The 16,035-nt window shown below is 51.7% G+C and overlaps 1 protein-coding gene across 2 annotated transcripts in view; it reads left to right on the top strand.

The window, feature by feature from the left end:
* The window catches only part of LOC148535424 (solute carrier organic anion transporter family member 1C1-like), a 55,943-nt gene that overhangs the window by 15,931 nt on the left and 23,977 nt on the right, over nt 1–16,035 (top strand). For both annotated transcript variants that reach the window (XM_088462664.1, XM_088462663.1), the window contains 5 exons: nt 9,085–9,226; nt 9,309–9,441; nt 9,539–9,645; nt 12,250–12,396; nt 15,020–15,118. In XM_088462664.1, the coding sequence (XP_088318790.1) occupies nt 9,142–9,226; nt 9,309–9,441; nt 9,539–9,645; nt 12,250–12,396; nt 15,020–15,118 (571 nt within the window). In that variant the 5' untranslated portion in view covers nt 9,085–9,141. The remainder of the gene's footprint in view (nt 1–9,084; nt 9,227–9,308; nt 9,442–9,538; nt 9,646–12,249; nt 12,397–15,019; nt 15,119–16,035) is intronic.

The following is a 16,035-nucleotide window of genomic DNA, read 5'->3' as shown; positions in this document are numbered from 1 at the left end:
TCGGAATCGGCTATTTTCTGTATCGACGGTGGTCCCTTGGTTCCTCCCGCCATTCCCTGAAACTTCTTTTCCCTCTTCTTTCCCCTTCTAATCCTTTTGAATTTCATCCTATAGCATTCCTGGTTTCTCTGGGGGTAAACCCTAATAAATTCCTCTGTTGTTGGTGCAATGGTATCTGTTCTTGTATAGATTCATTTTCAGAGGATTCAATGTTAGATGTAATGTAATTTAAATGGCTATCTGGTGTTCTTCTCTTGACATTGTTCCATTTACCTCTCTTTCTACTGATGATATCTTTCTCAATGTTTTCTTCCTCCTGTCTGTATTTGTCATAAGTTTTTTGAAATTTCTCCAAACTTTAAAATTGTTTCAGTTTATTTCCCAGGGTAGAAATTTCTTGTGAATATTTATTCAGTAGCATTTCATGGTGTTTAATCAAAATGGTAATTAAGCTCAAAGAGCAGGTTGTAAGAGTTTTTTCCCATTCCATTCTTAACGTGTCAGAAGCTAATTCGAAAGAGGGGAATACCCGTGGTCTTAGACCCCTTGGTGTGATGGACTGCTTAATATAGTTTTCAAATGTAACTTTATTCCAAAAAGTCTTTGATTGTTTAATAAGTATTTGTTTCAACTGATATAGATCATTCATCCAATCTCCACATAGAATATCTGAGTTAGATGTCTCATTACTGAATACACTGTCTGTATAGTTTTTTCATCTTGTTTGTCTATAGTCTAACTCACGGCTAAGACTAAAGTTAGGCATGTTTTGTTCAGGTGTATTTGAGCTAGACATATCATGGGAATAGGTAAGGCAAATTCAGTAATAGTTCGACTTTACTGTTATAATGATTATATCAAAAAATATATACAATTCTATTTATACATTTTTTTTATTTTTTATCATATATTTCTGTGCTGACCAAAGAAAAAAAGTGGTGAGTAACCTCACCAAAAATACACTAAGACCAACATGTATCTAGTTGCACAAGAATTACTCCTGAACAAGGAGAATGAGGGCCCTCACATACAGATCTTCAAGAAAATCAGTGTCATCAAATGAGGCGTGCCACCATGGACATCTATAATATGGTTACAAAAAAGGAGGAAGAAAGGGTTGAAATGTCCCTAATGGTGCACATGACTGTAAATATTAAAATATAACTTTTATTGTTCAAATTAAATACAAAAAAACAGCAAAAATTGATTAAAAATATAGAAGTGTGTAAGAAATAAAATCTGTGATTTAAAAAGAGGTGCGTACTTATACCCCTCAAAAAATTGTCACAATAAGGAAGTTGTAGCAGAAAAATGTCCCCAAAATATATTCAGAGTGATTCTATCTTTTAATACACATACAGGGATTATTAATTAGGAAATAGTTCTCATAAATCCCTAATATAATTATGGTGATGTATGTATAAATCCCTTATTATAGTGCTGTCTATCACCCTTGTATGCCTGCTATATCACCCAAAAGTAATATCAAAATATTTTTGCAAAAAACTCCCGGAGGGAGCAGTGCAGCATGTATGAGGAGCAGGAGGGAGCAGTGCAGCGTGTAGGAGGAGCAGGAGGGAGCAGCGCAGCGTGTAGGAGGAGCAGGAGGGAGCAGCGCAGCGTGTAGGAGGAGCAGGAGGGAGCGGTGCAGCGTGTAGGAGGAGCAGGAGGGAGCGGTGCAGCGTGTAGGAGGAGCAGGAGGGAGCGGTGCAGCGTGTAGGAGGAGCAGGAGGGAGCGGTGCAGTGTGTAGGAGGAGCAGTAGGGAGCAGTGCAGCATGTAGGAGGAGCAGGAGGGAGCAGCGCAGCGTGTAGGAGGAGCAGGAGGGAGCAGCGCAGCGTGTAGGAGGAGCAGTAGGGAGCAGTGCAGCATGTAGGAGGAGCAGGAGGGAGCAGCGCAGCGTGTAGGAGGAGCAGGAGGGAGCAGCGCAGCGTGTAGGAGGAGCAGGAGGGAGCGGTGCAGCGTGTAGGAGGAGCAGGAGGGAGCGGTGCAGCGTGTAGGAGGAGCAGGAGGGAGCGGCGCAGCGTGTAGGAGGAGCAGGAGGGAGCGGCGCAGCGTGTAGGAGGAGCAGGAGGGAGCGGTGCAGCGTGTAGGAGGAGCAGGAGGGAGCGGTGCAGCGTGTAGGAGGAGCAGGAGGGAGCGGTGCAGCGTGTAGGAGGAGCAGGAGGGAGCGGTGCAGTGTGTAGGAGGAGCAGTAGGGAGCAGTGCAGCATGTAGGAGGAGCAGGAGGGAGCAGTGCAGCGTGTAGGAGGAGCAGGAGGGAGCATCGCAGCGTGTAGGAGGAGCAGGAGGGAGCGGCGCAGCGTGTAGGAGGAGCAGGAGGGAGCGGTGCAGCGTGTAGGAGGAGCAGGAGGGAGCGGTGCAGCGTGTAGGAGGAGCAGGAGGGAGCGGTGCAGCGTGTAGGAGGAGCAGGAGGGAGCGGTGCAGCGAGTAGGAGGAGCAGGAGGGAGCGGTGCAGCGTGTAGGAGGAGCAGGAGGGAGCGGTGCAGCGTGTAGGAGGAGCAGGAGGGAGCGGTGCAGCGTGTAGGAGGAGCAGGAGGGAGCGGTGCAGCGTGTAGGAGGAGCAGGAGGGAGCAGTGCAGCGTGTAGGAGGAGGAGGAGGGAGCAGTGCAGTGTGTAGGAGGAGCAGTGCAGCGTGTAGGAGGAGCAGGAGGGAGCAGAGCAGTGTGTAGGAGGAGCAGGAGGGAGCAGTGCAGCGTGTAGGAGGAGCAGGAGGGAGCAGTGCAGCGTGTAGGAGGAGCAGTGCAGCGTGTAGGAGGAGCAGGAGGGAGCAGTGCAGCGTGTAGGAGGAGCAGGAGGGAGCAGTGCAGCATGTAGGAGGAGCAGGAGGGAGCAGTGCAGTGTGTAGGAGGAGCAGGAGGGAGCAGTGCAGCGTGTAGGAGGAGCAGTGCAGCGTGTAGGAGGAGCAGGAGGGGGCAGTGCAGCGTGTAGGAGGAGCAGGAGGGTGCAGTGTGTAGGAGGAGCAGGAGGGAGCAGTGCAGCGTGTAGGAGGAGCAGTGCAGCATGTAGGAGGAGCAGGAGGGAGCAGTGCAGTGTGTAGGAGGAGCAGTAGGGAGTAGTGCAGTGTGTAGGAGGAGCAGTAGGGAGCAGTGCAGCGTGTAGAAGGAGCAGTAGGGAGCAGTGCAGCGTGTAGGAGGAGCATGAGGGAGCAGTGCAGCGTGTAGGAGGAGCAGTAGGGAGCAGTGCAGCGTGTAGGAGGAGCAGTAGGGAGCAGTGCAGCGTGTAGGAGGAGCAGTAGGGAGCAGTGCAGCGTGTAGGAGGAGCAGTGCAGCGTGTAGGAGGAGCAGTGCAGCTTGTAGGAGGAGCAGTGCAGCTTGTAGGAGGATCAGTGCAGCGTGTAGGAGGAGCAGGAGGGAGCAGTGCAGTGTGTAGGAGGAGCATTAGGGAGCAGCGCAGTGTGTAGGAGGAGCAGTGCAGCTTGTAGGAGGATCAGTGCAGCGTGTAGGAGGAGCAGTTGGGAGCAGTGCAGCGTGTAGGAGGAGCAGGAGGGAGCAGTGCAGCGTGTAGGAGGATCAGTGCAGCATGTAGGAGGAGCAGTAGGGAGCAGTGCAGTGTGTAGGAGGAGCAGTAGGGAGCAGTGCAGCGTGTAGAAGGAGCAGTAGGGAGCAGTGCAACGTGTAGGAGGAGCTGGAGGGAGCAGTGCAGTGTGTAGGAGGAGCAGGAGGGAGCAGTGCAGTGTGTAGGAGGAGCAGTGCAGCGTGTAGGAGGAGCAGGAGGGAGCAGTGCAGTGTGTAGGAGGAGCAGGAGGGAGCAGTGCAGCGTGTAGGAGGAGCAGGAGGGAGCAGTGCAGTGTGTAGGAGGAGCAGTGCAGCGTGTAGGAGGAGCAGGAGGGAGCAGTGCAGCGTGTAGGAGGAGCAGGAGGGAGCAGTGCAGCGTTTAGGAGGAGCAGGAGGGAGCAGTGCAGTGTGTAGGAGGAGCAGTGCAGCGTGTAGGAGGAGCAGGAGGGAGCAGCGCAGCGTGTAGGAGGAGCAGGAGGGAGCACTGCAGCGTGTAGGAGGAGCAGTGCAGCGTGTAGGAGGAGCAGGAGGGAGCAGTGCAGCGTGTAGGAGGAGCAGGAGGGAGCAGTGCAGTGTGTAGGAGGAGCAGGAGGGAGCAGTGTAGCATGTAGGAGGAGCAGTGCAGCGTGTAGGAGGAGCAGTAGGGAGCAGTGCAGCGTGTAGGAGGAGCAGTGCAGCATGTAGGAGGAGCAGGAGGGAGCAGTGCAGCATGTAGGAGGAGCAGGAGGGAGCAGTGCAGTGTGTAGGAGGAGCAGTAGGGAGCAGTGCAGTGTGTAGGAGGAGCAGTAGGGAGCAGTGCAGCGTGTAGGAGGAGCAGTAGGGAGCAGTGCAGCATGTAGGAGGAGCAGGAGGGAGCAGTGCAGCGTGTAGGAGGAGCAGGAGGGAGCAGTGTAGCGTGTAGGAGGAGCAGTAGGGAGCAGTGCAGCGTGTAGGAGGAGCAGTAGGGAGCAGTACAGCATGTAGGAGGAGCAGTGCAGCGTGTAGGAGGAGCAGTAGGGAGCAGTGCAGCATGTAGGAGGAGCAGGAGGGAGCAGTGCAGTGTGTAGGAGCAGTAGGGAGCAGTGCAGCGTGTAGGAGGAGCAGTAGGGAGCAGTGCAGCGTGTAGGAGGAGCAGTAGGGAGCAGTGCAGCGTGTAGGAGGAGCAGTAGGGAGCAGTGCAGTGTGTAGGAGGAGCAGGAGGGAGCAGTGCAGCGTGTAGGAGGAGCAGTAGGGAGCAGTGCAGCGTGTAGGAGGAGCAGTAGGGAGCAGTAGGGAGCAGTGCAGTATGTAGGATGAGCAGTGCAGCTTGTAGGAGGAGCAGTGCAGCTTGTAGGAGGATCAGTGCAGCGTGTAGGAGGAGCAGGAGGGAGCAGTGCAGTGTGTAGGAGGAGCAGTAGGGAGCAGTGCAGTGTGTAGGAGGAGCAGTGCAGCTTGTAGGAGGATCAGTGCAGCATGTAGGAGGAGCAGTAGGGAGCAGTGCAACGTGTAGGATTTGCAGGAGGGAGCAGTGCAGCGTGTAGGAGGATCAGTGCAGCATGTAGGAGGAGCAGTAGGGAGCAGTGCAGTGTGTAGGAGGAGCAGTAGGGAGCAGTGCAGCGTGTAGAAGGAGCAGTGCAGCGTGTAGGAGGAGCAGGAGGGAGCAGTGCAGTGTGTAGGAGGAGCAGTAGGGAGCAGTGCAGCGTGTAGGAGGAGCAGTAGGGAGCAGTGCAGCGTGTCGGAGGAGCAGTAGGGAGCAGTGCAGCGTGTAGGAGGAGCAGTAGGGAGTAGTGCAGTGTGTAGGAGGAGCAGTAGGGAGCAGTGCAGCGTGTAGAAGGAGCAGTAGGGAGCAGTGCAGCGTGTAGGAGGAGCATGAGGGAGCAGTGCAGCGTGTAGGAGGAGCAGTAGGGAGCAGTGCAGCGTGTAGGAGGAGCAGTAGGGAGCAGTGCAGCGTGTAGGAGGAGCAGTAGGGAGCAGTGCAGCGTGTAGGAGGAGCAGTGCAGCTTGTAGGAGGAGCAGTGCAGCTGGTAGGAGGAGCAGTGCAGCTTGTAGGAGGATCAGTGCAGCGTGTAGGAGGAGCAGGAGGGAGCAGTGCAGTGTGTAGGAGGAGCAGTAGGGAGCAGCGCAGTGTGTAGGAGGAGCAGTGCAGCTTGTAGGAGGATCAGTGCAGCGTGTAGGAGGAGCAGTTGGGAGCAGTGCAGCGTGTAGGAGGAGCAGGAGGGAGCAGTGCAGCGTGTAGGAGGATCAGTGCAGCATGTAGGAGGAGCAGTAGGGAGCAGTGCAGTGTGTAGGAGGAGCAGTAGGGAGCAGTGCAGCGTGTAGAAGGAGCAGTAGGGAGCATTGCAACGTGTAGGAGGAGCTGGAGGGAGCAGTGCAGTGTGTAGGAGGAGCAGGAGGGAGCAGTGCAGTGTGTAGGAGGAGCAGTGCAGCGTGTAGGAGGAGCAGGAGGGAGCAGTGCAGTGTGTAGGAGGAGCAGGAGGGAGCAGTGCAGCGTGTAGGAGGAGCAGGAGGGAGCAGTGCAGCGTTTAGGAGGAGCAGGAGGGAGCAGTGCAGTGTGTAGGAGGAGCAGTGCAGCGTGTAGGAGGAGCAGTAGGGAGTAGTGCAGTGTGTAGGAGGAGCAGTAGGGAGCAGTGCAGCGTGTAGAAGGAGCAGTAGGGAGCAGTGCAGCGTGTAGGAGGAGCATGAGGGAGCAGTGCAGCGTGTAGGAGGAGCAGTAGGGAGCAGTGCAGCGTGTAGGAGGAGCAGTGCAGCTTGTAGGAGGAGCAGTGCAGCTTGTAGGAGGAGCAGTGCAGCTTGTAGGAGGATCAGTGCAGCGTGTAGGAGGAGCAGGAGGGAGCAGTGCAGTGTGTAGGAGGAGCAGTAGGGAGCAGCGCAGTGTGTAGGAGGAGCAGTGCAGCTTGTAGGAGGATCAGTGCAGCGTGTAGGAGGAGCAGTTGGGAGCAGTGCAGTGTGTAGGAGGAGCAGGAGGGAGCAGTGCAGTGTGTAGGAGGAGCAGGAGGGAGCAGTGCAGTGTGTAGGAGGAGCAGGAGGGAGCAGTGCAGCGTGTAGGAGGAGCAGGAGGGAGCAGTGCAGCGTTTAGGAGGAGCAGGAGGGAGCAGTGCAGTGTGTAGGAGGAGCAGTGCAGCGTGTAGGAGGAGCAGGAGGGAGCAGTGCAGCGTGTAGGAGGAGCAGGAGGGAGCAGTGCAGCGTATAGGAGGAGCAGTGCAGCGTGTAGGAGGAGCAGGAGGGAGCAGTGCAGCGTGTAGGAGGAGCAGGAGGGAGCAGTGCAGTGTGTAGGAGGAGCAGGAGGGAGCAGTGTAGCATGTAGGAGGAGCAGTGCAGCGTGTAGGAGGAGCAGTAGGGAGCAGTGCAGCGTGTAGGAGGAGCAGTAGGGAGCAGTGCAGCGTGTAGGAGGAGCAGGAGGGAGCAGTGCAGCGTGTAGGAGGAGCAGGAGGGAGCAGTGTAGCGTGTAGGAGGAGCAGTAGGGAGCAGTGCAGCGTGTAGGAGGAGCAGTAGGGAGCAGTGCAGCATGTAGGAGGAGCAGTGCAGCGTGTAGGAGGAGCAGTAGGGAGCAGTGCAGCATGTAGGAGGAGCAGGAGGGAGCAGTGCAGTGTGTAGGAGGAGCAGTAGGGAGCAGTGCAGCGTGTAGGAGGAGCAGTAGGGAGCAGTGCAGCGTGTAGGAGGAGCAGTAGGGAGCAGTGCAGCGTGTAGTAGGAGCAGTAGGGAGCAGTGCAGTGTGTAGGAGGAGCAGGAGGGAGCAGTGCAGCGTGTAGGAGGAGCAGTAGGGAGCAGTGCAGCGTGTAGGAGGAGCAGTAGGGAGCAGTAGGGAGCAGTGCAGTATGTAGGATGAGCAGTGCAGCTTGTAGGAGGAGCAGTGCAGCTTGTAGGAGGATCAGTGCAGCGTGTGTAGGAGGAGCAGGAGGGAGCAGTGCAGTGTGTAGGAGGAGCAGTAGGGAGCAGTGCAGTGTGTAGGAGGAGCAGTGCAGCTTGTAGGAGGATCAGTGCAGCATGTAGGAGGAGCAGTAGGGAGCAGTGCAACGTGTAGGATTAGCAGGAGGGAGCAGTGCAGCGTGTAGGAGGATCAGTGCAGCATGTAGGAGGAGCAGTAGGGAGCAGTGCAGTGTGTAGGAGGAGCAGTAGGGAGCAGTGCAGCGTGTAGAAGGAGCAGTGCAGCGTGTAGGAGGAGCAGGAGGGAGCAGTGCAGTGTGTAGGAGGAGCAGTAGGGAGCAGTGCAGCGTGTCGGAGGAGCAGTAGGGAGCAGTGCAGCGTGTCGGAGGAGCAGTAGGGAGCAGTGCAGCGTGTAGGAGGAGCAGTAGGGAGCAGTGCAGCTTGTAGGAGGAGCAGTGCAGCTTGTAGGAGGATCAGTGCAGCGTGTAGGAGGAGCAGGAGGGAGCAGTGCAGCGTGTTGGAAGAGCAGTGCAACGTGTAGGAGGAGCAGTAGGGAGCAGTGCAGCATGTAGGAGCAGGAGGGATCAGTGCAGCGTGTAGGAGGGAGCAGTGCAGCGTGTAGGAGGAGCAGTAGGGAGCAGTGCAGCGTGTAGGAGGAGCAGGAGGGAGCAGTGCAGCGTGTAGGAGGAGCAGTAGGGAGCAGTAGAACATCATTGCATTTTGTGTCCCTGTCATTATAGTAATATGACTGTATGTAGAATGTGCCGTTTCTGCATCATGTTATGTTATTCCGGTATGTACTAATAGGCAAAGGCAGGAAATGTCACAGAAATCTCTTGCAAAATGCTAATTAGCGTAGAAGTTTGCAGTCCCCATTATTATCAATGGCTGACTATGGTCTGACTCCTATGTCTCAAAGTCCAAAATCCATTAGCCTCCAACCTGCTTCAGTGACTGACACCAGTGCTGGTGCAGAGATGGAGGCAGCGCCAATATTTATGCCATACCTGCCTACGTTGTATTTCTCCTCCCCGGGTGAAGCAGGTTGCCTGCAACGGGGGTGGGACCTGATGTTTGTGTCATTAAGTCCCGCCCCCTTCTCTGGAAATTGCTGCGATTGGTGCAAATTTAAATAGGGGCGGGGCTAAATGACACTATTCGTGGAGAATCTGCGTTCACCGCGGAACTTATCTACATTCTGTCCACTTCACTAGGAAGTGGGCAGAATGCGGGAGAAGTGCCTACTCTTCTAGAGGTACGGGGGAGTTACCCGAAAAATCGGGAGCCTCCCTCGAATTCCGGGAGGGTAGGCATGTATGATTTACACAGGTGAGTGATGTTTTGCTACTGTGCATAAAGTTGAGAAATCCCTTACTGCACGCGCATGAGCCCAAGTGTCTTATGCTGCTCACAATTGCGTATGGAATCGCTAACACCTGAGAAGGGAATCGCCACTGTCCCTGCGAGTTACATCTAGTACATAGAAGGTAATTTTTGTTTAAAATAATACGGGCTGTTAGTAATGGCGGCACGGCTGTGATTTATTAATACATAGACCCCCAAGTCAGTCACCAATGGCCAATTACTGACCACAAATTCTACATACTACCAGGATGTTTAGTTTTGTGAAATCAAAGTTTTGCACAATTTTTGTCAACTTTTTGTTTTCGGGCTTTTCTCCTATACAATAGGGGGGCTCCTACTTTTTGGGGCAAAATTATTTCCTTCCAGTTTAATAACAGATAAACGTCTTCTCTACGTTGCAGCTGTTCCTGGTGTCTCTTTGTTTCACATACTTTGCCAAAGCCTTTTCCGGGAGTTACATGAAAAGCTCCATAACGCAGATTGAGAGGCGCTTTGACATTCCCTCCTCTACAGTGGGGATGGTGGATGGAAGCTTTGAGTTTGGTAAATATCTTATTCTTATTACATATTACCACGTGTCTCTGACCATTGCAGTCTGTTATTGCTCTCACACTTTACCGTGCAGGTAACTTACTGATGATCGCCATCGTCAGCTATTTTGGGGCGAGACTACACAGGCCACGGATTATTGCGGCTGGCTGCATTGTGATGGCGTTGGGAAGTTTCCTCTCCGCTATGCCGCACTTCTTTATGGGACCGTACGTAATGACCTTGTTGAGTCTGCGTTTCCATATAATTTAATTCAACGATTCTACTCTTCTGTCATAAACCCAATGTGTGGTTGTCTCCTTACAGTTATAGGTATGATTCTCTGAAGATACACAGAAGTGCACAGAACAATTCCACCTTCAGTGTTTCCCCCTGTTTAGCCAATGAGACATTTACTGAGGCCATTAAACCAGGTACAAACTGAATCCAGACCCCACTGCATTTCTCTATAGCCTTAGGACATCAGCTGAGAGGGAGGGAGGGAGGCAGGGATGGAGGGAGGGATGGAAAGTGGAGGGAGGGAGGGATGGAAGGATGGAGGAGGGAGGGAGGGATGGATGGATGGAGGGAGGTAGGGATGGAAGGTGGAGGGAGGGAGGGATGGTGGGAGGAGGGAAGGATGGAGGGAGGGAGGCAGGGATGGATGGAGGGAGGGAGGTAGGGAGGGAGGGATGGAAGGTGGAGGGAGGGATGGAAGGTGGAGGGAGGGAGGGATGGTGGGAGGAGGGAAGGATGGAGGAGGGAGGCAAGGATGGAGGGAGGCAGAGATGGCTGGAGGGAGGTAGGGATGGAAGGTGGAGGGAGGGAGGGATGGTGGGAGGAGGGAAGGATGGAGAAGGGAGGCAGGGATGGAGGGAGGGAGGGAAGGAGTGAGGTAGAGAGGCAGGGATGGAGAGAGGGAGGGAGGAGGGATGTAGGGAGGAGAGAGGGAGGGATGGAAGGAGTAGGGAGGGATGGAGGTAGGAGAGAGGGAAGGATGTTGGGAGGACGGAGGGATGGAGGAATGGAAAGTGGAGGGAGTGAAGAATGGAGGAGGTAGGCAGAAATGGAGGGAGGTAGGGAGGGATGGAGGGTGGAGGGAGGGATAGATGGATGGAGGAGGGAGGGAGGGAAGTATGGAGGAGTGATGGAGGACGGAAGGAGTAAGGGATGGAGGGTGGAGGGATGGAGGGATTAGAGAGGGAGAGATAGAGGGAGGAGGGAGGGATGGAGTTAAGAGGGATGGAGGGTGGAGGGAGGGATGGATGGAGGAGGGATGGAGGGAGGAGAGAGGGAGGGATGGAGGGAAGAGAGAGGGAGGGATGGAGGGAGGGAGGAGAGATGCTCGGAGGAGGGAGTGATGGAGGGAGGAGAGAGGGAGGGATGGAGAAGGGAGGCAGGGATGGAGAGAGGGAGTAGGGAGGGATGGAGGTAGGAGAGAGGGAAGGATGGAAAGTGGAGGGAGTGAAGGATGGAGGAGGTAGGCAGGGATAGAGGGAGGTAGGGAGGGATGGAGGGTGGAGGGAGGGATAGGTGGATGGAGTGAGGATGGGAGGGAAGGATGGAGGAGTGATGGACGAGGGAAGAAGTGAGGGATGGAGGGTGGAGGGAGGGATGGATGGAGGAGGGATGGAGGGAGGAGAGAGGGAGAGATAGAGGGAGGGATGGAGTTAGGAGGGATGGAGAGTGGAGGGAGAGATGGATGGATGGAGGAGGGAGGGATGGAGGGAGGAGGGATGTAGGGAGGAGAGAGGGAGGGATGGAGGGAAGAGAGAGGGAGGGATGGAAGGAGGGATGTAGAGAGGAGGGAGTGAGGGATGGAGAGAGGAGGAAAGGAGTGAGAGATGGAGGGAGGAGGGATGGAAACAAGGAGCAATGGCATTTTTATTCCTCTATATTTTCTGTCCCCGTCTTAGCAAACAAATCCATGGTGCCATACAGTAGGTGACCTCGCTATGTATGATGAGCTCCAGGAGACAAGATAAATATAATGTAGAACGCAGCAGGCGATTGGACCAGGGCTGCTGCTTGTGATAATATAAGTTGCACAGTTCAGAGCAGGAGTTTTTTTCCTTATTACTAGAGCTGTGCAGTTCGATTTTCCTGAAATATTAACACACCAGAATTTTGGAGTTCTGAGTCAAATTGAGTCAAAGGTCGGAATCATTTGGGGTTTCAAATTGAGTCCCGGTTCGGTCCTCGGTCAATTCACAACTCTGATTTAAAAACCAAACTTTCGGATTACATGTAAACAGGTCCAAGTTACGTCATTTTAGCTGTTTTATCGATTTTTTTTTAACCAATTTGTTTAATCGATTTTCATAGATTTTTAAGGAGTCAAAAACCGAATCCGAAACCAAAACACATGAGGATGGTTTCACCAAAACCAAAACGCGATGATGAATTAGAACTAAAACCAAAACACAGGGTCTGCGTACATCTTTACTGTTTACAATTACAGATACCCAATGGATTGGCCAATAGGTCCCCATACCCCTTCACCAGACTGTCTAACTCATCATCACCATCACCTGTCCTATTAGTTACCTGTATGACCTCACACGAAGCCAGTAGTTTGGTTTTTACATTAGATTTGGGTAACCAGGGACAGAACCATAGGGAATCTACCATAGTTATATATAGAGAAATGGCAGCTCACTAATACACAGGAAATGGTGGGATAGCTACTGATAATGTCACTCGTCTGTCATCGGACACATTTCCAGGCCAATAATCCACTTACCATCACATGGACCATTAGCGTAACACACAACTAGACTAATAAAGGTAACGGATCACCAGGTCATGTGAGTGCAAATCCTGTGTTAAGAATTGGAGCGTAATGAAATGCAAACGTTTGGCGCGCCCCTGCGGGGCAGAGAAAGGAGTTGCGGACTTTACCACTCACTTGTTTTCTACCGTTCGCCAATTGTAGAATTTCAAAAGGGAACCAATTCTCCCATTTAGCTATCGTAAGGGTGCACCAGACCATGGGAAGACGCTGCTTATTTTGACGTAGGAATGCTATGTATTTTCAGAGTGCGTGAAGGAAGGCAGCTCATACATGTGGGTTTATATATTAATTGGAAATATGCTGCGAGGAGTTGGAGAAAGTCCCATTACCCCCCTTGGAATTTCGTATATTGATGACTATGCTGGATTTGAAAACACTCCTCTGTACATAGGTAATACCTAGTGCTCCAAAGACCCATCTCATTATATCTTCTTATCTGACATTATAGCACATACCCTGGGGCTTCTAACCATAGACTTGCACATTCCCTTAGGCATGATGTCTTTTCATCTAATAAGAGAATAGCACAGCGGTTGCCAACCTCGTTCCTCAAGAGCTACTAACAGTTCACATTTTCCAGACCACCTAGCTGGGGCACAGCTGTATCATTACTCACATATGAACATTTGAAAAGATCCACAGGTGGATCTAATTATTTCACTTGTGATTCTATGAGGAGAAATGAAAAACATGCACTGTTTGTAGCTCTCGTGGACCAGGGTTGGCTATCCCTGGTATAGCACATGCCCTGGGACTTATGACAATATAATAGAACATTCCCTGGGGCATGATGTCTTCCAATCTAACCATAGAATAGCACATTACCTGGGGCATGATGTCTTCTCATCTAACCATAGTGTAGCACTTTCCCTGGGGTATGGTGTCTTCTCATCTAACCATGATGTAGCACTTTCCCTGGGCATGATGTATTCTTATCTAGCCATAGTGTAGCACTTTCCCTGGGGCATGGTGTATTCTCATCTAGCCATAGAATAGCACATTCCCTGGGGCGTGGTATCTTCTCATCTAACCATAGTGTAGAAATTTCCCTTGGGCATGGTGTAATCTCATCTCTCCATAGTGTAGCACTTTCCCTGGGGCATGGTGTCTTCTCATCTAACCATAGAATAGCACATTCCCCTGGTGCATGGTGTCTTCTCATCTGCCATAGAATAGCACATTCTCCCTGGGGCATGATGTCTTCTCATCTGCCATAATGAATCACCTTCCCTGGGGCATGGTGTCTTCTCATATAACAATAGAATAACACTTTCCCTGGGACATGGTGTCTTCTCATCTAACCATAGTGTAGCACTTTCCCTGGGACATGGTGCCTACTCATCTAACCATTGTATAGCACATTCCCTGGGGCATGGTGTCTTCTCATCTAACCATAGAATAGTACATTCCCTGTGGCATGGTGTCTTCTCATCTTACCATAGAATAGCACATTCCCTGCGGCATGGTGTCTTCTCATCTAACCATAGTGTAGCACTTTCCCTGGGGCATGGTGTCTTTTCCTCTAACCATAGAATAGAACATTCTCTGGTGCATGGTGTATTCTCATCTGCCATAGAATAGCACATTCCCTGGGGCATGGTATCTTCTCATCTAACCATAGTGTAGAAATTTCCCTAGGGCATGGTGTCTTCTCATCTAACCATAGAATAGCACTTTCCCTGGTGCATGGTGTCTTCTTATCTGCCATAGAATAGCACATTACCTGGGGCATGATGTCTTCTCATCTATCCATAGCATAGCACTTTTCCTGGGGCATAGTGTCTTCTCATCTAACCATAGAATAGCACTTTCCCTGGGACATGGTGTCTTCTCATCTAACCATAGAATAGCACATTCCCTGGGGCATGGTGTCTTCTCATCTGCCATAATGAATCACCTTCCCTGGGACATGGTGTCTTCTCATCTAACCATAGAATAGCACTTTCCTTGGGGCATGGTGTCTTCTCATCTAACCATAGAATAACACTTTCCCTGGGGCATGGTATCTTCTCATCTTACCATAGTGCAGCACATTCCCTGGGGCATGGTGTCTTCTCATCTAACCATAGTTTAGCACATTCCCTGGGGCATGGTGTCTTCTCATCTAACCATAGTGTAGCACTTTCCCTGGGGCATGGTAACTACTCATCTAACCATAGTGTAGCACTTTCCCTGGGGCATGGTATCTTCTCATCTAACCATAGTGCAGCACATTCCCTGGGGCATGGTGTCTTCTCATCTAGCCATAGCATAGCACTTTCCCTGGGGCATGGTGTCTTCTCATCTAACCATAGTGCAGCACTTTCCCTTTGGAATGGTGTCTTCTCATCTATCCATAGTGTAGCACTTTCCCTGGGGCATGATGTATTCTCATCTAACCATAGCGTAGCATATTCCCTGGGGCATGGTGTTTTCGCTCTAACCATAGAATAACACATTACCTGGGGCATGATGTTCTCTCTTCTTGCCATAGTGTAGCACTTTCCCTGGGGCATGGTGTCTTCTCATCTAACCATAGAATAGCACTTTCCCTGGGACATGGTATCTTCTCATCTAACCATAGAATAGCACATTACCTGGGGCATGATGTCCTCTCTTCTTGCCATAGTGTAGCACTTTCCCTGGGGCATAGTGTCTTCTCATCTAACCATAGAATAGCACATTCCCTGGAACATGGTTTCTTCTCATCTAACCATAGTGTATCACATTCCCTGGGGCATGGTGTCTTCTCATCTAACCATAGTGTAGCACATTCCCTGGGGCATGGTGTCTTCTCATCTAACCATAAAAGTTTCATAGATAATTTGCCAGTCCTGGCCTATATGGAGATGCACATGATGGTAATGACACTTCAAAATCTTTTATCACTGCCAGATCATCTATATTAATTGTAGGAAGTTTTTGGTCTAATACATCATTTAGTGTTGAAAATATATTCCCTGCTGTGTATATAGAAATATTGTGAATGAATGTTTTGTGGGAAGCATTGAGTAATTGGCTGTTCCATCCGGCAGCATGCCTCCAGACCGTGGCGCTGTTTGGACCAATGATGGGATACATGCTCGGATCTTTCTGCGCTAAACTCTACGTTGACATCGGCTTTGTTGATTTGGGTGAGTTTTCATTTGAAATATGAATAAATCTCACCGGGCTTAGGGCCTGATTCAGACCCACTCGCGAGCGGCTGTCCGCTCGCAAGTGGGTCGATGTTATGCACTGAGCATGCGCACGACGGAGGGAGCTCCGTCGTGCGCATGCGCCAGACGCGACGAGCGAAGGAAAGTCCTTCGCTCGTTGTGTCCGATCAAAGGGGGCGTGCTGTCAATGTTGATTGACAGCACGCCCCCTTTGGTGGGCGTGCCGGGGGCGTGCCTCCCTGACGGGGGCGTTCCCACGGGAACGCCTCCCGTCAGAAGCCGGCCCACTGACATCACTAGTGATGTCAGTGGGAGTGATTTTGGCTCTGATAGAGCCAAAATCACTTCGGAGCTTGCGGTTGAAAACCTCAACCGCAGGCTCCGGCTCGCAATTTCGATGGTCGCGATGGTCTCGACCATCGCGGCCATCAAAAAGCACGCTCGTATAGCCTGTGGGTGGTGACCCACAGCTATACGAGCGTCCAGGAGGACGCTCCATGAAAATGGAGCCCGGCCCTCATTCAGAGCGTGCGCTCTGCTCAGAGCGTACGGCTCTGAATGAGGGCCTTAGTTAGTATTTTGGTGAAAATATCAGTGTTATGGAAAGGGGAAACAGATACTTTCTTTATAGGTGTTCATTTTAGTCTTATCTTCCTAAAACACACAACACATGGTGAGTATGTTGGCAGTGCCTCCTCTGTCTTCAGCTACATTATAGGGTGCTTAAAGATTTTCATTACATGGATCAGTCATCCAATCGGTAGTCCGGGATCAGTTGGGTAATTGGTATTCAAATTTAAAGATCTTTCAAAGTGTTCCCAGGCTTGTTGAGGCTGAGGCCTCTCAGATCACATAATTCACATTTTAATAAAATTCTATAGTTGAGAATAGTA

The sequence above is a fragment of the Taudactylus pleione genome, unplaced genomic scaffold (assembly GCF_031769625.1).
Source record: "Taudactylus pleione unplaced genomic scaffold, aTauple2 ptg000052l, whole genome shotgun sequence".
Classification (NCBI taxonomy): Eukaryota; Metazoa; Chordata; class Amphibia; order Anura; family Myobatrachidae; genus Taudactylus; species Taudactylus pleione.
The sequence above is the reverse complement of the archived record's forward strand: the minus strand, read 5'-3'. Positions and strand labels throughout refer to the sequence as shown.